The 21,849-nt window shown below is 55.9% G+C and overlaps 1 protein-coding gene across 6 annotated transcripts in view; it reads left to right on the forward strand.

Annotated features, from left to right (window-relative positions):
* The first annotated feature begins 5,997 nt into the window (after positions 1 to 5,997).
* Positions 5,998 to 21,849, forward strand: part of MXRA7 (matrix remodeling associated 7) — a 39,524-nt gene continuing 23,672 nt past the window's right edge. For 3 of the 6 annotated variants that reach the window (XR_014949388.1, XM_021546999.4, XM_085556966.1), the window contains exons 1-4: positions 6,000 to 6,624; positions 13,800 to 13,895; positions 15,888 to 15,948; positions 20,794 to 20,893. Coding sequence is in view for 5 of the 6 variants with exons in the window: in XM_021546999.4 (XP_021402674.1) it covers positions 6,079 to 6,624; positions 13,800 to 13,895; positions 15,888 to 15,948; positions 20,794 to 20,893 (803 nt within the window). In the remaining variant the exon portion in view is untranslated. Of the gene's footprint in view, positions 6,625 to 13,799; positions 13,896 to 15,887; positions 15,949 to 20,793; positions 20,894 to 21,849 lie in introns of all 6 variants that reach the window. The other 3 variants (XM_085556963.1, XM_085556964.1, XM_085556965.1) reach the window with 3 other exon arrangements.

Below are 21,849 nucleotides of genomic sequence, written 5' to 3' on the forward strand. Positions count from 1 at the left end.
AGAACCTACGAGAAAGATGGAGAGAGACATTTTACAAGGACCTGGAGTGACAGGACAAGGGGCAATGGCTTCAAACTGACAGGGAGAAAGTTTAGCTTGGATATTAGGATTAAATTCTTCCCTGTGAGGGTGGTGGGGCCCTGGCACAGGTTACCCAGAGAAGCTGTGGCTGCCTCATCCCTGGAAATGTCCCAGGCCAGGGTGGATGGGGCGTGGAGCAGCCTGGGACCATGGAAGGTGTCTCTGCCCATGGCAGGGGTGGAACAAGATGAGCTTTAAAGTCCCTTCCAACCCAACCCATTCTGTGATTCCATGATTCTAAATAAGCCCCACAGTGCAGAGAGATTCTGTGGAAGGGCTGCACTCCAAGCAGAGGGGTCTGGGGCAGAGCTGCCTCAAGGAGCCTGGCTGTGAGGTGGAACAAGGACTGGGAAGGTGGAAAAACTTGTATATTTTGTCAGTGAGCATTGTTGAAGCCATTAACTGTAGGTAAATAAGCTGGCACAGAGTGTGGAACAGCAGCCCTGAGACTTTTGAAAGACTTACAGCAATATATTGTAAAATGAAACACCTTGAAGAGTAAATGGCTTTGTGGCAGCAGACAGGCAGTTCACTCATTTCCACATAAACCTCTGTCCTCCCCTTCCCAGACACTGCTGGAAACATTCTTCTTCTTTACTGTCACCGATAAAGCCATTTTTTTTCTCCTTTCCAGCTGCCCTTCAGCAGCTCTCCCCATGCCCAGCTCACCTCCCCTGCTGGATGCACAATTAGCAAATGAGCCCCTCCTCTCCTTGTGTTTGATCCATGGGTGTGTCCATGCCTGGCATTTAACAAGCCCCAATTCCAGAAAACGCTGCGAGTTAATGGTGCCTAAAAACTGTGTACAGCCACTGTAGAAGTGCTTTTATAATTGATCTCTCTTGTTTTTTAGTCTGGAGAGGCAATTTAGAGACAACCTGACCATTCTTCCTCATTTGCAGGTATTGCTGGTACCTCCTGCAGTCCCTCTGTGGCCTTGCAGTCAGGACTTGATTTATTTTTATTCCGCTTGATTTATCTACACATCTTTCTTTTTGTGACAGTTGCAATTTCATTTCAACAAGGAGGATGACACACTGATACTTTAATTCCTGCTGGGAAGCCTGTGCTGCACTTTTGCCAATGTTCCTGCTCCTTCCCTCCAGTCTGATGCAGAAGCAAATAACTCCTGCTTTTTCTTTTGGAAAGCAAATCATGGAGCAGGGCTGTGTCCCTCCTGCAGTGTCAGGCATGGCACTGAGCAGCTACGTGTTTTAAGACTGGTTTGGAGTTGAATGAACAGGCTTGCAGCACATTTTTTTTTTTCCTTCAAGGCACATAAAGATTCCTCTGTGGGGCTTCACCTCCTCTGGTTCTGGAGAAGTTTGGATCAGGGCAGGCAGAACTGGTCAGGAATGTGTTCAGAGGGGAATAATCATTCCATGTCCCTTCTGGTGTGACACCTGGTGCTTCCCACCTGTGTGTGGTGCCTGTGACTGTGGATGTCCTGTCCTTCAGCAGAGGGGCCAGAACTGGGGCTGCTGCTGGAACAAATCCTGCAGCCTGCCCGGAGCAGGAGGAGGGGCAGGGCAGCTGGAGCAGCAGCCTTGTCCTGCCTGTCCCAGCTGTGCTGACAGGGAGAGGTGGACTGGAGCTTTTCTGCTGCAGCATTGCCTTGTTTACAGCCAAGGCTGTGTCACCTCTCAGCTGGGGCTGGAATGGCTGCCAGTATCCAGGAGCTTTTGGAATATCAGCTTGTATCAGTGTGCTGTCAAGGGTAAGGCCAGTTGTACTGGTTGACAACTTTGAAGACCCTCAACAGCAACTCAGAGCCTGCCCAGGGTCAGGGATTAGACTGTAAAATGAATTAAGATGTTGGAAAAAGCTGTAGGGGTGAGAGCAGAGGCCTCACAAGCAGAGGGGTTAGTGAGAGGAGCTCAGGGAGAAGGTCTAGAAACAAATACTTAAAGGAGAGCTCTTGGGTTGGATCATTTCTTTTGGTGGAAGCAAGGTAGAACCATCCCCACCCCCGGGCTGAGCTCTGCTATTTGTGGATTGAATGCAAATACCCCAGAGCCAGCACACAGCCAGATGTACAAAAGGCAAATGAGAAGCCAGCCAGGTAGGGGAATGACCTGCAAGCCTGAAGAACAGTGAGTACAGGGGTGTTTCTTGGGATAGCTTCTCATTTCTGGCATCAAAATGGAGAGGGCTCTGTTCTTGGCAAGGATAAAGTGGTGTCTGTGACTGGGAGTGTGACTGGGGCTTGCAGAAATCTGAGTTTGAAGCAGCTGTAAGACTGGTCTGTGCTCAAACTCGCATAAGCGAGGAAAAATGGGTTCTGGGAGGATCTGAGAACATAAAATCCTGACTTTTCCCCTTGGAAACCAGCATGTATCTGCACAGGGGCTTGTGGAGCCACACTCGGGTTAAAGCTAGGATGCAGAGGCAGGTATTGGAGCTCAGTGACCTCCTTGCTTTGGGTGGGTGGGATGCAGAGGACCTCAGAACAGCACCTGCCTGTACAGCTCACAGGCTGCCGGACACTGAGAATGTGTGGTGTGTTAGATCAGTTCTTTTTTGTGCCTGTAGACGGTCCCACACCCCATTCCTGCATCCTGGGGGCGGCTGTGGCCCGGCCAGCAGCAGCCAGCCCGGCTCAGTCCCTCCCGCAGGCAGATTTGCGGCACAGCAGCATTTTCCCTGCCGGGGCTTTTTCCCGGAGCGGTTGTCACTGCGGCTCTCCTGAATCCCCCTTTGTTGGGAAAGCTTCTCAGCTGCTGCTGCCCTTGGCTCCCGGAGCTGGCAGCCGTGTGAAAGCGGCTCTGTGCGGGACCGGGGCCCTGCCCGTCCGGGGACTGTCCCCTGCCCGCCCGGGGACTGTCCCCTGCCTGCCCGGGGCTCTCGGGGAGCGGTTTCCAGCCATCCCCTGTCCAGACTGGGCTCTGAGGAAGCCTTTCCCAGCCATCCCTCCCCTGCCACCAGCCATCCCCTGCCCAAGCCCTTCCCAGCCATCCCTCCCCTGCCATCAGCCATCTCCTGCCCAAGCCCTTCCCAGCCATCCCTCCCCTGCCCGCCCGGGACTCCTGGGGACCATTCCCTGCCCGTCTGAAGCTCTCGGGGACCGTTCCAGCCATCCCCTACCCATCCCGGGCTCTTGAGGCTTAAACCCTGCTCTGCCGGGGCTCTCGGGGACTGTCCCCAGCCATCCCCGGGACTGTCCCCAGCCATCCCCGGGACTGTCCCCAGCCATCCCCGGCTCTCCCGGGCGCTGCAGGGCGGTTCTCCTCCCGAGAGAGGGCAGCGCGCTGCTGCCGCTGCCCCGGGCTCAGCCCGAGCCTGGGCTGGGGCTGGGCCGGGGGTGCCGTGCCCAGGGACCCTTCCCCGAGCCCCCTCTGCCAGCAGACTCTGAGCTCGTCTCTCCGGGGGCTGGAGGGCAGCCCCAGGGCGGAGGTTCCTGGCTGGGAGCCTGCCTGCCTGGGCCGGTGTGTGAATCCATCCCCTCCCGCCCCGCAGCGTGCATGATGGGGCTGGAGGCATCAATCGTGCCTTGTAAGTTGGTAGGAGAGCCCCAGAGATACCTCTGTGCCTCACAGCAGGAGCTCTGGCCAGGGACCATGCTGAGTGTACTCCATCAGTTCCCTCTGGAGGGGACAAGTTGGCATCACACGGGACCGAATTCTGCCTGGGGGATCATCCCCATCAGATGGCATTCTGCAGGAGCTCTCACCCCAAGTGTGGCCATGAGGAGCTGAGCTCTGTTGCTGATCCTGTCACCTCGTTACTGCATAACTTTGGCTCAGAGCAGCTCTTCTGGCAGACACGTCCTTGCTGCTCCTGCCCGTTGCTCTCAAGACCAGGAGTGTTGTTTTTCACAGACATCCAAACCCAGCTGCTCTCACAGCTGTGAGTGCTGCGGGTTCCAGCAACCTGAGAGGGAATTGCTGCAGGTCCAGAGCCAGGAGCTGCTGCTACTGAGCACCTCTGATGCTCCTGTTGATTCCCTTATCAGGGATTCCATCCTCTGGAGAAGCTGTCAGGACCAGCTTCCCTTATTTTAAGGCAGTGATAAATGCTGCTCCAGAGGGTGCTGGCTGAAGTGCTCTGTCTCTCTGCTGGGTTAATGCAAGCCACATGCTGCTGCATTCCTGAGTGGGCAAACACCCTCCAACACACTTCCAGCCAAGAGCTGTGGAAAATTTCTACTGCCAGGGAGAAAGAGCAGGAGGTGTCTTGGGTGTTGGCAGCAATCAAGGGCACTGTGACAGCTGGAAATGTATAATCTAAACACCCCATGTCACCCTATTAGCAGCTCCCAGTGCCCAGTTTCTCTCAGTCTCACCCAGAACTCCTTTTTGTGCCCAAAACTGACAGTTCACATGAGCACAGGAGCAAGGACACAGACCCTGGAACTTCCCCACCCTGGTTCTGTCTCTGGCCACGAACAATTTCCAGGGCTCAGAGGAAGCCTCTGAAAGCAAGTGATGCACTGGACTGGGGATGATGCCTTCATGGCAACTGGGATTAGGGCAAGGAGGTGGAAGAAGGGACCAAATACACATCAAAAAAGCTGCTGAACAGACAGCTCTGTGATGCTGCCAATCTCCGGGTGATTTGGCTGAGCTCTAGAGCAGCTCTGACGATTGAGACCCAGGAAATGCAAGGCTCTACTGGAGAAGGGGAGGTAAGTACTGTGGTTGGTTGTTGCTAAGAATACAATTATCCATAGGCTAACGATTGCCTGCCTGATAGGATTACCAATAAAGACAAATGCAGGGAGGATCACGGCTTCACTTCCTTCCTCCCACCCGGGGATTTAATCTCGTCTTTGTTTGAGTTTTGTCTTTGGTCAGTCAATAAAAAAACTCTGCTCCGGGTGGTATCTCCAGGGCCTTTTCCTTGGAAGAAACTTTCTGGGGTGAATTCCATGTCTGTTCCCCTCACATGCATCCCGCTCCATGCTGGTTTCACCCTGGCAGCAATAGTTTAGGCCTTCTAATTTCAGCCTGCTTTGTAAAAGGTTGGCTAATCCTCCCAGCAGTCTTGAGAGGCAGGAAATCCTCAGTGGCAGAGTCTAGAGGAACCTGACAACTCCTTGGCTACTCTGCTTGCCAGTTTGTGATGGCTTTTGGACACATCCTGGTTTTTGAACCTCCTGTTTTTCAGACCTCATGGCAGCAAAATGTTTGGGGAGAGTCTCTGGCAGTCCAGCTGCTCTCAGCACCAATTTTACCTGGGGGTATCACAGCAGTTTATGGCACTGATATCCCCTGCAGCTCCTGGGGAAGGTGGAGTGATGCTCTGGAGCTTGGCATGGATGTGCTGCCAGATGCTGCTCACCCAGGGGAGTCAGGACAGCCTTCCTGGTCCTGCCAGCCCCTCCGCTCCCCAGCCAAGGGCTAACAAGGTGCAAATGCTCATTAAACACTGTTAAACACAGAGGCCAGCGACACCCCAGCGTGTCAGAGCTCACCAAGCCCTGGGTGCCTGCGCAGGGAGCATCCCGGGAGACTGACACCTCCCCATTGTTCCCAACGGATCCGTTAACGAGTGACAGACAAGAGGAAATGTCCTCAAGTTGTGCCAGGGGAGGTTTACATTGGGTATAGGAACAATTTCTTCACTGAAGGGGGTTATCATCTTTGACGTCTTTTCCAATATAAATGATTCTAGGATTTGACGATGCAAGCCACTGCCGAGCAGTTTGGGAATGACTTTGTGGCTATAAAGCAGCGTCTAATGAAAGATCCCCTTGTCCCAAGCTGGACTCTCGCATCAAGCAGCCCAAACCTTCCTCTCCCGGCGCCCCTTCCCAAATCCCAGCCCTGGCCGCGGGTGGATGCGGGCGGGGAGCGGGGCCGGGCTGCGGCTGCCGGCTCGGAGCGGGAGGTGGGCGCCGGGCCCGGGGGGGCCGGGGGGCCGGGGCGGTGGGCAGGGCCGGGGATGACGCCGGTAAAGCCGGCCGAGAGCCGGCCCAGCCCCGCCGCCGGCCGAGCGCCGCCCGCGCACCCCCGCGGCCGCGCAGTCGGGTCGGGCGGGCTCCGGCGGCGGGGCGCGATGGACCTGCCCGTGGACTGGTACCCGGGACTGGCCGTCCCGCTGCTCTTCACCGTGCTGGCCCTCGTCCTCGCCTCCGTCTTCCTGAGGCTGCGGGGAGGCGGCGGCCAGCGGGCGGCGGAGCCGGCTCGGGAGGGCGGCCCCGGGGGAGAAGCGGCACCGGCCGCGGCCAAGGGGCCGGAGGACGAGGGGAGCCGGGTGCCGGTGGAGGAGGTCGGAGCGGGCAACGAGGGGAAGGAAGCGGTCGCCGAGCAGCGGGAGGCGGCGGCGGAGCCGGGCCCCGCGGCCGAGCCCAGCCCCGCGGCGGCCGAGAGCATCCCCAGGCAGCCGCCCGCGGAGCCCCGGCCATCGCCCGAGCAGCCCCGGCCATCGCCCGAGCAGCCCCGGCCATCGTCCGAGCAGCCCCGGCCATCGCCCGAGCAGCCCCGGCCATCGCCCGAGCAGCCCCGGCCATCGCCCGAGCAGCCCCGGCCATCGCCCGAGCAGCCCCGGCAGCCGCCCGCGGAGCCCCGGCAGCCCGGGCACCGGGAGGATGCGGAGAGCAAGGTAAGGCCAGCTCCACAGCCCGGGTCCCCCAAAACCCCCCTGGTGTCACTTCTCCATCCCTCCGTCTCCGCGGGTGGCAGGGAGAGAGCAGCGCTCGGGGTTTTCCCCTAAAATAAGAGAGGTCCCGGCAAACCCCGTGTTTTGTCTTCGGATGGGAACAAGCCCGTTGTCCCCGGAGGAGGCAGCAGTTTGGGGGGGTGTTACTGGCTCCTTCCCTCCCCCGTCCCCTAAAGAATGCTCCTAAAAAATAATCTAAGAAAGTGAAGATTCAAGGGAAGAGAAGCGTGTGTCAGTGTGAGCCTCTCCTGTGTGCACAGCTAACCCCTGGCAGTCTTTTCCTTTCCCCACGAGCTTATCCAGGTGCTGGGGTATGTGCTTATGTTTGTTCTTCCCGTCGCATCCCTTCTCTGCGGGTTACAGACACTGTCCCCGTGGCAGCGCGGGTTCCGTGCGCTGTCCCTGCCTGCCCCAGGACCGCCCCACTCCTCCCCAGCCCCAGCTGGATGCTGGCCCCAAGCTCTGACCCCTGGCTGAACTGGCGGGGCTGGGGGCGGCAGTGATGCCCGGTAAATCCTCCTCCTCCACCGGATCTTGTTTAAAAATAAAAGAGTGACCCAGTGTCCATGGGAAGATCTTGTTCTGCTCTGCCCAGCCTGGATGGGACTCGGTGACAACCTGAGGTGCACAAACGCCCTGCCTTGGTGGCGTTCTCGCATGTGGCCCCTTGTCCAAAGGCCGGGAAGGGAGCACAGCGGTGGCCCGGGAATGCGGGAGCATCGCCGTGTGCCGGGGCACGGGGCTGGGGCCCAGTCGCCTCCTGGCTATTATTAGCAGCATTTGTAATCCTCAGCAACTGTTTCCAGGCTGCCGGGCAGTGCGTACTCAGCCCTCGCCTTGGAAAGCATCTCCTGTGACTCACCGGATAGCCTTGGGCAGGTCCCGGGGGCTTGCACAGCCTGCTCTGTGCTGGGATGCTCTGCGACACCCACGGCTGACCTGCTCTCGGGGCTGGCATGTGGCTGTGCCTCCCTGTGCTCCTCACACCTCCCTTGGGGGGTTTTGAGCCTCGTAGCTCTGCTCTCGCCTTGCCAGTGCCCTTTGCCCATGGATACAGCTCTCATGCTTGACACAGCATCCTGGAAACCACATCTGTTTCTCTGTCCTGTGATTTATCAGTGTCTGTAGGTACCAGGATCTCTGGAGAGCTCCTGGGACACCATGAGCCAGCTGGGTCCTGGCTGGGCCAGCTCAGCACCAAAGTTGGCCACTTGGCTGGAGCTTCACCCATTGGGACAGATGGATCCTGCCAGAGCCTGCAGCTCCTCTGCTGCTAGCTCACCTCTTGGGAATGTTTTCCTCCCCTCTGGCTGCTCTTGAGCCCTGATTTCTTTGAACAGGCACTGCTGCAATGCTTGTTGTCCTCAGAGACGGGCTCAGCTCCTTTATCCCTGCTCGCCACAGGTGCAGTGACAGGGTTTTGTGTGCCTGGAATGAGTTCTTACTCAAGAAATGGGGAGTTCTGTGTCCTCCAGAAGCCTGGCTGTGCTCTGTAGGACTGGGGCTCCTCACTGCCCCCTCAGCTCCTCTTACAGCAAAGGAGCAGCACAGGGTTCTGGTCAGCTTTTCCTCCTGGAAAAGTCACCCTAGGCCTGAGCAGCATCCCCTTGGGAAGGTCAGGGACCAGGCACGTGTGGCCCGGGTGGGGAGCAGTGGGAGGGGAGCGATGTTTGATGTTTCTGGCTGCTGAGTGCTCCGGAGCTGCCAGCAGCGCCGGGGCCGGGTGGCACAGCCGAGGGACTGGGAGAGACTACGTGCACTTCCAGCAGGCACCACACACGTGTGGCACTGCCCAGTCTGCTGATCCGAGGGTTGGTGCTGTGGGCAGAGTGGGAGAGACCATCCACAGCTCTGCACAATCTCCCTGGGTTCTGCTTTTGCTCCCAATGAACATCCTCCAAGCTGCTTCATCCCGCCCCTCCTCCGGCACCACTCGGACCCAAGCCCAGGAGATGTCACAGGCAGGGATGGCACGGCTCTGGGCAGGGCAGGGAGTGCTTTGCAGGCGGCTGCTGATGGAATCGTTCCCTTTCAGCCTGTCTTGGCTCGGCCCAGGGCTGCGGTCCCCGATGTGACTCAGCAGAGGAGGCTCGCAGAGCCTGCCCGGCTGCTGGCTCCTGCAGGCTCAGTGCATCAGCAGGCAGAGAGAGGGCTGTGCTCGCCACTCAGAGAGCTTTCTTCCCTTATTTATTTTCTTCCCTTACTTATTTTCTTCCCTTATTTATTTTCTTTTCTCCCTGTTTTCTTAGCTTGCACTGTGCCAGGCTGGCTGGCATTGCCCACAGCCATTAACCACTCGACCAAAATGCTGATGGATGTGTTAATGACGGGCTGGAGCGCTGCCTCCTCCTTCCCTGCTCCCTGCCTCTGCAAACTGGGGTCTGCTGGGGCAGCTGCGTGTCTCAGCCTCCCTCCTGCTTCCATCTCCTGCAAGGCTGATCAAATCGCTAAAATTGACGGCCCCCCTGCCCCTCTGTGCAGTGACCAGTTCATTGCAGCATCATGCTCAAGGCTACAAAATGAACCAGTGGCAGAGCAGGGAAAGGAGCCCAGTAGTCCTTGTTTCCCTTAGCTGCTGGTAGTGTTTCCCCTTGTCTCTGCTGGCTCCCATCACTGAAAAAAAAACCTTAATTAGTCTGTCGTTGTCTGTTCTCATCCCCATCCCCAGCTCGTTAATGGATCGGGCAGTGCTGTCAAAGCAATCCCGTAATGAAAAGCTGCTGGGTGGGGACTGGGTGGGAACAGCAGCGACGCTGGGGCTGTGGAGCGTGGTTCTTATGAGAAACTTCAGCTCTAATGAGCTGGAAGTGGCAGGTGGCAGGGACTGGGCAGGGCTTTCAGTGTTGGACCAGAGTCACCTCTGGGGTCCCATCCTGCCCAAAATGTTCTGGAGATGGGGAGGGTGAGCGGGCAGTGCCAGGCCACGGCAGCCTGGCTGGTTTGCCAAGGGTTAATTGCAGCTGAGGGCTCCAAACAGAGCAGGGGCAAGTGGGTGACAGTGGGGAGAGGGGACACAAAAACCTGAGCAGGGCAGCCTGGGGGCTGTCACCTGGACAGCAGAGGCACAAAGGTTTCTCTGTCTCTTCTGCCAAGCTCCTGGTGCATTTTCCCTTTGCCTCCCACCCCAGGCTGTGCCTCCCTGGGGGCTCCCAGTGCCTCTGGACACCCCGGGCAGCACAAACCACCCAGCTCCCACCAGGAGCCCTCTTTACATTTAAAAAGTCGTCATTCCCCCCCCCTAATGCCTCCTGCCTGCCCTTCCTGTGCTGCAGGGCAGAGGGTGTCTAATTAAGTCTGGCTGTAATTGGCAGCTGTTCAGGCTGTGTCTGCAGTGCCAGCGGGCTGGGACAGGAGCTCCAGTGTCCCCCAGGGCACTGGGGAGGGATGTGGTGATGTGCTACCCCCATCACAGCAGCACTGCCAGGGAATGCAGGGCTCCCCAGCCAGATCCCTGACTGCTCAGATGTGCCCAGTGCCAGGGACAAATTCATCATCTCTTGCAGTGCTGGAAACTGGGAAGTGAGACAGGACATGTGTCACCCCCAGGAGCCTTTGAGCCCTGTGTGCCCGCCCTGAATCCCTCCACGGGGCTGCTGCTGGGCCGTGGTGAGGGGCAGGGTGGCACTGGGGGCTGCGCTGGGTTCCCTACCCAGGATGAGGAGGTTGGGCAGCTGCCCTGGGAGCTGTGGGCTGGGTAAAGCCCTGGAGCTGTGCCAGAGCCAGGGCACTGCTGGAGCACAGCCCACGAGGACTCTGGATGGTCCCAGAGTTTCAGAAATGCTCTGCCCACTCCGTGGCTTGTCCTTGCCCGTAGCAGTGACAGGGGAAGTGACAGGAGCAGATGCTCCCATGCTTTGGGGGGCTCGGACCTGCAAAATGCCATCTCCACATGAGGGACACCCTCTCCAGGCACCCCAGAGCTGGCAGGACCATCAGCAGGGCTGGAAAACTGCTCTTGACCTGCTGCTGCTCCTGTGGCCAGCGGGAGGATGGAGAGCCCCAGTGCTGGGTGAAGGGGAGCTGCTGACACAGCAGCTGCTTTTGTTCTGCTAAACTCTGCCCAACATTATTATTATTATTTAGTCTTTTTTTTTTAGAGGTTTCTTCCTTCCCCTTTTCTCCTGGCTTTTCTCTTTCTGGCTGGCTCTCTCCTGTCTGCTTTCTTTCCCTCTTGCAATGTCTTGCATCAGGCTTGGAGCAGAAAGTGCAGCCATAAATGGCAACACCCAGGGCCCAGGAGTTTAATCCAAGATAATTTTCTCCTCTTGCTTTGCAGCCTGGGATCTTCCCTTTTCCTGAAGCTGGAGCAGGGCACTTCTTCACCCCCAACCTGCCCATAAGGGTCAGGGCTGTCCCTGAAGAAAGGGTGAGGGACACACCACCCCCAAAGTCTCCTCTTGTCCTTTCTGAGAAAGAAGCCTGTTGTTCAGAGGGGTTTGCAGCGGGGATAGAGGAAGTGGGGAGGAAATAGCCAGAAATGAGCTGAAAACCAGATGATGCTGCAGTGGGAAGCCTGGCTCCCATCTCCCATAGGCTGGGAGAGGGTTCAGTGCTGCCAGAGCCTTGAGGGGCATTTTGGGGTCACGATGCCAAGCTCCTGTATCTGCACCACCCTCCCCTGGGAGACTCAGGGTTGTCCATGGTCAGTGATGTCCCTGAAGTCTTGTCCTGGCTCTGCTTTGCCCCAAACCCCGCTGCCAGAGTCAGCTCCACACGTGGGTGTCTCGCTGGGGGCCGTGGAGCTCAAGGGCAGCAGCACCTTTGTGATGATCCAACAAAGGCTGGGGCTGAGGCAGCGGGATCAGATGGATCACTGCCTTGTTCTGTAAGGTGGTGACTTGCTGGATTTTAACCCTGGGCTTTCCAGAGCCCACCTGGGCAGCTGTGCCCAGGTTGGCTCAGGGGGAGCAGGGATTGTGCCCCGGTGTGGTTCAGGGGTAGCAGGGGATTGTGCCCAGGTTGGATCAGGGGTATCAGGGATTGTGCCCAGGTTGGCTCAGGGGGAGCAGGGATTGTGCCCAGGTTGGCTCAGGGGGAGCAGGGATTGTGCCCAGGTTGGATCAGGGGTATCAGGGATTGTGCCCAGGTTGGCTCAGGGGTATCAGGGATTGTGCCCAGGTTGGCTCAGGGGGAGCAGGGATTGTGCCCAGGTTGGCTCAGGGGTATCAGGGATTGTGCCCAGGTTGGATCAGGGGTATCAGGGATTGTGCCCAGGTTGGCTCAGGGGGAGCAGGGCAGGGCAGGGACCGTTCCCAGCCCTGCTGGCCCCGGGGCAGCTGCCCCCATCGCGGCCCTGGCTCGGCAATGAGATCTTTGTTTGCCGCAGCTGCTCGGGGCGGCCGTGTCAAGTCTCCTGCAGATGCTCCCGGATAAGGACGTGCAGGGCTCCCTGCAGTGCTGCTTCTCGCTTTTTTTTTTTTTTCTTTCCTTTTTCCTTTTTTTTTTTTTTCCCCTCCGGGAGGTTTTCATGGCAGGTGTGCGCCAGAGGGATGCTCTAGGAGAGAGCACTCAGATCCTTTCTTCTCCCCTTGTTCCTTCCTCACTCCCAGGAAGGAGTGAGGAAATTCTCCCAAATCTCTCCCTGCATTCTCCCTGGGCTGTGATTCCTACAGAAGAGCAGCACCTGAGGTGCCTTGGTGTCCTCTGTGGTGTCCAAGCTTCCCAGTGCTGTACCAACTCCTTCTCCCGCCCAGTTTTGGCTGCAGGATGCTGGGACAGCAGCACCCAGTGGCCACGGCAGGGCTGAGAGCTCTGAAATTCGGGGCTGCTGGCACAGAGGGGACTCTCCCTCCTCTGCGGGCACAGCCAGGCTCCAGGTGGGGCTTTGTCCCTGCTGCCATTTCCAGCCAGCCCAGAGCTGCTCCCAGCCCGATGCTGGTATTTCATTCGAGGCCAAGGGACACGGTGTCCCTGCCCACGGTGTCCCTGCCCACGCACGTCCTCCTCCACAGCCCTCAGGCACAGCGGGGAGCCTTCCTCTGTGAAGATTTTGGACAGGGAAACTGGCTGTGCACGGGGGTCGAGGCCATCCACAGCTGCTGTGGGGCTGAGAGGGCTGAGGAGCTCCAGCCCCAGGACTGCAGGATGGGGTGGGGATGTTATAAATGAAAATTTGCCCAGCCAAATTAATATGAAAAAATAAAATATTTATTTTGCAATCAAATTCTATCTAGCCAGCCACAAAGAAAGAACAGAGCTGAGCCTGCGGTCGGCTCTGGGTGTGGAACTCAGCAGAGGTTTTCCCCCATGCCCACACACCTCCATCCTGGCACAAGCAGTTTTTATAGGGAAAATTCCACCTGAGGCCAAGTTTTCAGCAATCAGTCTTTTCTTCTATTCAGAGTCGATATGTTAATAAGATTTTCTTTTTTGGTGATGTGGGAGAACAATTCAGTGTCCGGAGTTTGTTGAATCCCTTACGGGAATTTGGGAACGCTGCATTCACATGGATCTGTCTGAGGATTTCCATGAGATCCATCCCAGGTCGTTCACTCAATGATCAGAACCTGGATGTCCCCATATCTCTCCAGACATGGCTCATCTTCATCTCCTGGCGAGCTGAACCTTCTTACTTGTAAATCAGTTTCCAATATACACCGGGTCTCGCTTGTGAGGGTGGGAGGAATCCTAATACAAACGTGTATACTCCAACAAATATTCAATATCACATGTATCATACTAGAAATGGTGCTAATTATATCTACTACACATAACAGGGAGCTAGCAGAGCATTGACAAACCCAGCCTGTCCTCTCCCTTCTGCTGCCTCAGCATCCCAGGCAAGCCCAAGCCCTGCCAGGACGCCCTGCCAGCCCGGCCTGGCCCTGGCAGAGCCAGCCCCCTCGCTGATGGCTCCTTGCTCCCACCCCACGGGCTGGGGCTGCCACGGGGAGCAGCTCCTGAGCTCCAAACCCTGGCTGCAGGGCCGGGCTCTGGAGGTCTGGGGGGTTCCTCACTCCAGCAGCAATTCCTGCCTTGGCACAGGGCACAGGCATGGGGCAAGGTGGGCTATTGGCCACCTCCAGGACTTGTCCATGATGCTGAAGCTGGCAGGGCGGGTTGGTTGAGCACAGGGGGGGCTCAGGGCTGTTTGTGCTCAAAGCTTTTCCCGTTTCCAGATCCCACCATTGGGTGCCTCGCCTGGACCCAGCCTCGGGCACGCAGGACAAGCAGAGGACACGAGTGGCCACGAAGCACTTCCCAGCCATGCAGAGGTGTGTGGGAGGGAGAGCCAGCCCGGGGAGGCTGGCACGGCCCACAGCGTGCCAGCGTCCCTGCACGGCTGGGGCAGTGTCCCAGGGTGGCAGTGGCCAGGGTGGGGGGCAAAGCTTGCCTGCTCTTCTCCCCTGGTGAGGGTGGGTGGCCTCTGCATGACTGAGCCCATTTAGGGCAGAAAGGAATGGGAATGGGGTCCAGGGCCGGGTTTGCCATGCCCCAGGGATGGGGGTCAGTGAGGTGGGTCCCCCTGAGGCAGCTGGACCACGATGGCTGCAGGAGGGAGGGAGCAGCCCCAGGAGGGCAGAGGGATGGGGATGTGGGGTCTGAGGGGAATGGAGGTGCTGGATCTGCCTCCAGGCCATCCAAGCAGAGAACCTGGCTGCCACGAGCAGGGCTTCCTGGCACGCTGCTGTCACCTGCCAGCCTGGCACCCCTGCCTGTCCCCTCTCTGCTCCCGTCAAGTGTCTCTTCCTCTGTGTTGGAGCAGATCTATTTTCCTTCCTTGGAGGTTTGCCACCTAAATTTCCTGCTTGCTCTCATTGTTTAATGCTCAGCTCCTAATACCCAGGCAAGGAAGATGCTGAAATCTCCCTCCTCGTGTCTGATCCTGAGGGCTGGCCCTCCCAGGGGATGTCCCAGCTCACAGGAGGAGATGGATGTGATGGGGAACTGCTGCCCTGAGTCACCAGAGCTGTGTCCCCTCCCTGTGAGGCTGCTCCTTTGGGTGCCTCCCCAGCCACCCTCAGGGGATGCCCGGGTGCCCAGTGGGAAGTGCCCATGTTTGGAAGTGTGGCCCAAAATAGCCGTGGCTGCAGCGGGCAGGGGTCCTGGTGGCATCTCCTTCTGGGGAACAGAGTGGCCAGAGGAAGCCAAGTGGCTGTGAATAATGCACATTCCTCCCCCATGACAAACCAGCCCAGTTTTTGGTCAGGGCTGTGCTCCAGCAGCTCCTCCACAGCTCTGCACTGCACAGCCAGCACTGTGCATGGTCCTTCTTGGGTCTGTGTCATTCCCCTGGGTCTCCTTCACCCCAGATTTTGTGTCCCTTGATAAGGAGGGTCCTGGCAGCCCCTCACCCATGCTGCTCCCCTCTCTGCAGGTGCTTTGCCCTTTTGCCAGCCCATGGGTGCACAGGGCCAGGAGGCTGCAGGAGACATCCCGGGGTGCTGGTGAGCCCTGGCTTGGCTCACAGGGGTTTGCAGCTGGAGCACGGGGCTGTGCAGGAGGAAATCTCTCATGCAGGAGCTCTGCCATGTGTCCTTGTCCAATCTCCAGAGCTGGGGTGCTCCCCTGTCTCCCTGCTTGGAGTTTCTCACAGGACAAGGAATCTGGGCTTTATGAAGTTTGTTGTATCGTGTAGAAGGGAGCCCCAAAACTTCCAAAATTGCTTTACCTTTAAAAAAAAAAAAAACCCAAAATGTGCTGTTGCTGTGCTCCAGACACCAGCTGTGGATGGCTCCTGGAGGGCTCCCAGCACAACCCCCATGGGGCTGACTGGTGAATGTCCCAGTGCTTCAGAGCAGCTCCTGTGTGGCAGCACGGTGGCTTTGGCTGGGGATCTGCCTTTTCCTGCTGCCAGGACAGCCTGCAAGCCTGGCCTGGGGCACACAGAAGTGCCCGTGGCTCTTGGCTCAGTCCCCTCCCTGTCCCTGGGCAGGAGGGGAGGCAGGGGTGCAGCTGGCAGGGAGGTGCTCAGGCACAAGGCTCTTCTTAAAAACCTTAATATCTCTGATTTTGGGGAGGAACTTGCATTTCACAGCCTTTGGGTGGGCCAGATCACTGTGACTGAGCAGTGAGAGGAAAGCAGGCTAACAAACCTCACTCATTAGTGAGCATAATTTTGTCCTGTTCCTCGGAGAAGCAGGGAAGGGGTGCCCAGCCCTGTCACTGGAGTTCCAGGCTCTGCATCCCAGCCCTGCCCCAACCAAACGTGGGTTACTCAGCACTGCACCTTCTCCTCATGGCTGTTCTCTTTTTGACTCCTCCAGGAGGAAGAGGTGGACTCGGAAAACGAGAAGCTGGTGGTGAGAGAGCCAGAGGATGAGGATGGTGAGTGCCAAGCAAGCCAGAACTCTGCAGGGAGATTATGAACAGGTCTGGAGCCCTGAGTGCTTGAGGATGGTCTCCCTCCTCCAGGAAATTCCTGCCCCTTCCCCAGAAATTCCCTGCCCCTTGGGCTGTTTGCCATGGGGTAGCTTTGTGATGCAGCTGCTCCAAAAAGCTCCTTGCTGCATCCAGGACAATCTCCAGGGGCTTTAGTCAGGGCCACGTTTAACTGATTAGCCAATTAGTTGATTGGAAAATGATTAAATGACTAATTGGGGTGACAACTGCTGCAGTCCTAAGAAAATGAAACAGATGGTGCCTGAATGTGTGTCTGACATTCTGGTCTCCTGAGTAGCCCTGGAGATGCTGGGATGGCCCCAAAATCCTGGCTTGGGGTGGCTGGGGACAGCTGGGGCAGCAGGAGGCCTTGGGGTGTTCCCCCTTCCCTGCCCCACTTTCTGCCTGGCTCTTTGAAGGTGGCAATCCCCCAGCTCGGGAGGATTATGCCTAATGCCACAGAGAATCAAATTTTAATCCTGGTGCCGTTCCTGCAAGGCGGGGGAAGCTCCTTTGGAGACGGGGCTCCCAAAATACACTCATCCCACCCTGCTGCCCTTCCTGCCAGCACTGCTGGCTGGGGATGTCACCGTGGGGGGCTGTGGGAGGTCTGCTTTGAGGATTGATGGGTGTATCCTGCCAAAGGGATGCTCGGCAATGCTGCTCTGCCAGGGTCTGCTGCTGCAGGTCCACCTCTGCTCCAGGGCTGCCCTGGCACCGTGGGCATCCTTAAAAATGGAATGGGGGAAGGTGACAGCCCCGGCTGTGGGACCTGGCTAGCCCTGTGCCCTCCCTAAGCACCTCCTGCAGGCAGCCCCGGGCTCCCCTCCTGAATTATTCCCGCTGTTTCTGAAGTATTTTCTAAAGGGGCTGTGTTGGAACTCAAAATGTCCATTTTTAGAGGTTCCAGGCCCAGGTCAGAAGCATTTGAGACCCTGGCAGGCAGGTAGAAACAGCTGGGATTTTTGGTTTGAGCCATGGAATGGTTTACCAACTTTGAAAGTGGAACAAGCAGTCACAAAAGTTTAGATATTATAGTAGAAGTAGTTACAAAGTAGAGGGGAGAATTTTTTAGTATTGTACAGGGGGGTTTTAACACCTGTACAGGAGGGTTTTGGTTTTGTACATGGGGGTCAGAGGTTTTAAGATGGAGGAATGTAGGCCAATCCTGTTCCTCCTCTTTCTCCTTCCTCACCTCCATGTTCTTGGTGATGTTGGCACTCACAGATTGGTTTAGAGTAGAAAAGCACTTTGTAATATAGGTAACAGGCATTGGGGAAAAACTGTAAACATGTAACACGTAATGTACCATATAAAAGATAGAAAAGCACTATTTAATATAGGTAATAGGCATTGGGAAAAACTGTAAACATGTAACACGTAATGTACCATATAAAAGTTAGAAAAACACCATTTAATATAGGTAATAGGCATTGGGAAAAACTGCAAACATGTAACACGTAATGTACCATATAAAAGATAGAAAAGCACCATTTAATATAGGTAATAGGCATTGGGGAAAAACTGTGAACATGTCACACGTAATGTCCCATATAAAAGACAGCAGCAGCCCTGGGTGGGAGAGAAGAAGCAGTCGGGGTCAGAGAGGATGTCAGGGTGTGTGTGTGCCTCTGCCTGAGCTGTGAGCAAACCACAGCAGCCAGAGAAGACAATAACTACCTTGAGAACGAACAACAAAAGGCTGCAGAGTTTTCTTTAGAAGCACAGGATAAAAGAGAGACTTTACCACCACACAGAACCCCTGAACCAAGCCGGGGTTCCGACAGAGCTGGGCAAAGAGGTGCCTGGGCTGATGAGGAGACAGCTGGGAACACCAGCAGTGCCCTGGGACCAGCCCTGCTCCCTCCTCCAGTGTCTCCTGTGTGTCCTGACCCCACTCAACCCACAAGCAAATATTCCCCTGGGGCACGGGGATCGTGCAGGCATCTGTCACCAGCCTGGGATGCTGCCCTGTGACCAAAGCCTTCCCTGCACTTTGAGCAGGGGCTGGCAGGGATAACGTGTGCATCATGCCAGAGCAAGATGTTCAGGGGAGAGGTGCTCTCCTGGGGCTGCTCTCTCCCTGCCAGCTCAGGGTTACAGGCCTGGCAACGCGAGGGCAGAGAGATGAAAGACAAATGTTTTCTCTGATACGAACTCGTGGAGGCTCTCAGTAAGTAGGTCACCTCCTATTCCTGTAGTGTTTTCCCTGCCTACATGAAAACCCAGCCTCCCCTTTTCTGTGTGTTTCCTGAAGTTTGTTTTTGATCTGCAAAGTTCCTGAGCTCAAAAACCAGCCAGAGGTTTCCAAAGCCACACACTGTCTCCTTTTTTTAATCACAACATGTGGGCAGAGAGATGGAGACTTTCCTTGCCTCCCGTCTCCCTTATTATTTGCTGGGGAAGTGGCAACTAAACTGCTCTTTTTGGGCCAGTCTAAATCCCAAATCTCACTTGATTTGGCAGAAAACCACGTGAGGGAAACAATCTTAATTGTCCTTGAAATCAGTCGAGCTTTACAAAGGTAATGAATAGCTCCTGCTCTGCACTAGCATAAGGAACAGGATGTTACACCCTTTTTTTTTTCCTTTCTCCTAATATCTCCCAAAGCAGCAGCCAGCTGAATTTTCTTTCCATGCACTTTTATGGTCACCCAAAGTGCTGCTAAGCTGCAGCATTGCTGCTTGTTTCCAGCTAGCCAGGATTGTTTGTTTGTTTGCCCATGGGGAGGGTTTCCCACCGAGGGAAGTGGAATATGGCCAAGCTGAATGTTTGGGGCTGCACACCAGAGCCTTGAGCTGCTTGTGTTCAGACATTTTTAACAAAGCTGGATAAAGATTTTGCATCCCCTGGGAGCCCCAATGGCATTTAGGGATTAGAGAAACACTCCAGATCAGTAACTGAGCAGTAATCCACCAGGTCTTCCCAAGGATGCTCCCCAAGATCAGGAACCTGGAGATGTAAAGAAGTGAGGAAATGTGGGAATTAGCAGGGGGGAGGTCTCTGGGAAATTCCCATCCCACTCCTGTTGCTCCAGGCATGGTGTCCTGGTTTAGGGCAAATTTGGGGGAGAATATTTAAAGAGGTTCTTCTAGAAAGTATATTTCAGTGGCTTAGGTTTTTGTTTTGTTTCTTTGGCTCTTGTTAACAGTAACTCACCAAATCTTATTAGTAAATTACATTTACTATATATTGTAAATATATAGTATTTATTTAAATAAATATATTACTATAAATATATAATATTTATAGTAGTATATTTATTACTATAAATATTTTTGGCATGGAAATTAGTAAAAGTTATTGTGCTTCAGTCCACTGAAAACTTGCACTGCTTGTTCCTGAGATCTCTGATTTCCCCACCTACAATACACATTTACAAGGAGGTCCCCAAGGTCTGGCAGCAGCTGAAAGTGGGCACGAGCTTGGGGTTGAAGAAACCCCAAAATCAAGGTACTGGACACAGGGATAAAAATCCTTAAGGCAAGTATTGATTGGAAAACAGAGGGAAGCTGCGTGTGAGGAAGGGAGGGGAGGGGCTGTGAGGGATTTCTCATTTGGAGGAGGAGAGACAATCATGAATATGGCCACAATTGCAGTGGAGAGTGTGGGAAGGGGCTTCCTGTGTTCCTGGGAGCAGAGGATGCATCCATGTGTTCTGTACAAGTTGGGGTTTTCTCTCCTGCCAGGGGAGTTTCACCCCATTTAGGGGTCCTGATCCTGGTTTGGGGATAATGTGCAATCCTTCAGGGCCTTGCAGATGATGAAGTAAAACCTTCCTGTTGTGCAGCCCTTGGAAGCATCCCCAGGGCTCGGAGGGTCGGGGAAGCAGCGGATGTTTCTGGGGATGTGGGAACTGCTGGGTGCTTGGGCGTGAGGCAGCCAAGTCCTGCAGTCCTTGGCAGATAAAAGCTCTCAGATAAGCAGCCCACAGATAACACATCCCCACAGCAGCAGCTCCTCCTGGGACTGACCTCCCCTCCTGTTGTTTTCTCCTATCTGTAGGAAGATAAAGCACGGGAGAGGTTTTTAAAAGCAAAATCCGATTGGAAAAGGATCGGCTTTGGCTCAGAGTCTGAGCTTTGGTGCTCTAATTAGCACGGGGCTGAGGCTGGAGAGATGGGTGGGAGAGCACCCAGGAGCAGGAGACCTTGGCTTCCTCCTCAGGGCTGGGGACAGAGGGGCTTGGACCTGGCTGTGTTGGTGCTCCTGGGGCTGCCTTGGCTCGCTGCTGTCTGCAGCCCTGGGATTTGCCATGGGGCATCTTCTCTTCACAAGCTTTGTCGAGAGCTGCAGGAGAGCTGGGACAGCTCTGCTTGTGGCACCATCCCTGAGCCCCCAGCTGGGGAAAGGGCCCCTGGATGAGGAGAGGGAGGAATGCAAGTCTGGAGAGGAGAAGGAAAATGCTGCGAGTTAATCAGGGCAGGATTAGCATGTCTTGATAAGCCAAGATGGGCCTGCAAGGCTTTGAATCCAGGGAGAACAATGGCATATGGTTCCTGGGCTGGAGGGTTTCCTTGGATGTGCTTCCAGCAGGCTGCTGGCTGTGGCTGAGCTCCTGCCATCCTCTGGCCAGCAGCACCTGGGCTCTGCCCTGGGGTCCACACTGCCTCCCTGACAGTGCCCAGCCTTCCTGCAGGTTGGAGCTGACTCAGGAGGTGTGCTGGGCTGGCCAGAGCTTGTGGGGTGCAGGAGAGCACCCAAAGGAACCACCCCACTGCTGTGGGTGGTGGCTCTCGGGAGGTCTCAGGTTCACAGATTTCTTGCTCTTTTTTTGTCTCCCCTCTCCAGCTGCAGATGAGACGTTTTCTTTTAAATACAGTCCTGGAAAGCTAAGGGGAAACCAGTACAAGTCAATGATGTCCAAAGAAGAGCTAGAGGAAGAACAAAGGTAAGTTTGGCTTCTTTTCTCTTCTTGCCCAAGCCCACCTGGCTGACGTGCCCTTGGAGCAAGCTGGGTGTGCTCAGACCTCTCTCCCCACACTGCCCTCAGCGTCTCACTGCTCTGGAGTTCCAGACCTCTCCCACCCAGGAAGATAGGAGAACAAAGTCACACTGATTTAGGAGATGGTACTGTGGCCATAAATACCTTTGGAGTTCCTCTGGGTGCTTAGACCAAATTTCCCAGCTGGTGTATTTTCCCTGATCCCATTAGTTCTGTGCTGACAGGTATCTCCTCAGACCTGATCTTTGGTTACTTCCCCTCCCTTGGCCCTGTGGATGGCATCCCAACCAAGGGCAGGGGCACAGCTCAGAAACACTGGGGCCAGGTGAGGGAGCACAAGGTGCTAGAGCTCACTGAGCTGAGGCTGACACTGCAAGTGTCCCTCCCCAGGGCTGTCTCCTCAGCTGGATGTGGTGGGGATTTACCAAGTCGTGGGCCTGGTAGAGATGAAGATTTGTCCATCTTGCACGTTTTGCTGAAGTATCCCTCTGAGCCCTGCGTGAAGAAAGGTGAAACCTGTCCTGTCACTCAGAACAAGCCTTCTGGCTCGAGATTCCCCAGCCTACAGAAGGAATAACCCCAGAGCTGAGGGCTCTGTGGCAGGCTGCTCCCTTACAGCTCACACCCCTCCCTGAGGGTGGGCTCCAAGGAACTGATTCAAGCCTGGGAGATGGGATTCTCTCCACTGCTGTCCCAAGGGCTGTGGGACCCACAGCCAGAGGTTTGCAGAGAGTGGTTTAGGGGCATTTGTCACCCCTTGCTTGTCAAATTGTGGTCTAAGTACCACCACAGCTGGCCTGGTGTAAAGAACCACGCAGAAACTTGAGCACAGCAAGGAAGGCAGGGATGGAGGGGTCACAGCTCTCCCCCAACATCTCCTGCTGGCAAACCTTGCCTCGAGG

The sequence above is a fragment of the Lonchura striata genome, chromosome 18 (assembly GCF_050655825.1).
Source record: "Lonchura striata isolate lonStrDom1 chromosome 18, ASM5065582v1, whole genome shotgun sequence".
NCBI classification, from domain to species: Eukaryota; Metazoa; Chordata; class Aves; order Passeriformes; family Estrildidae; genus Lonchura; species Lonchura striata.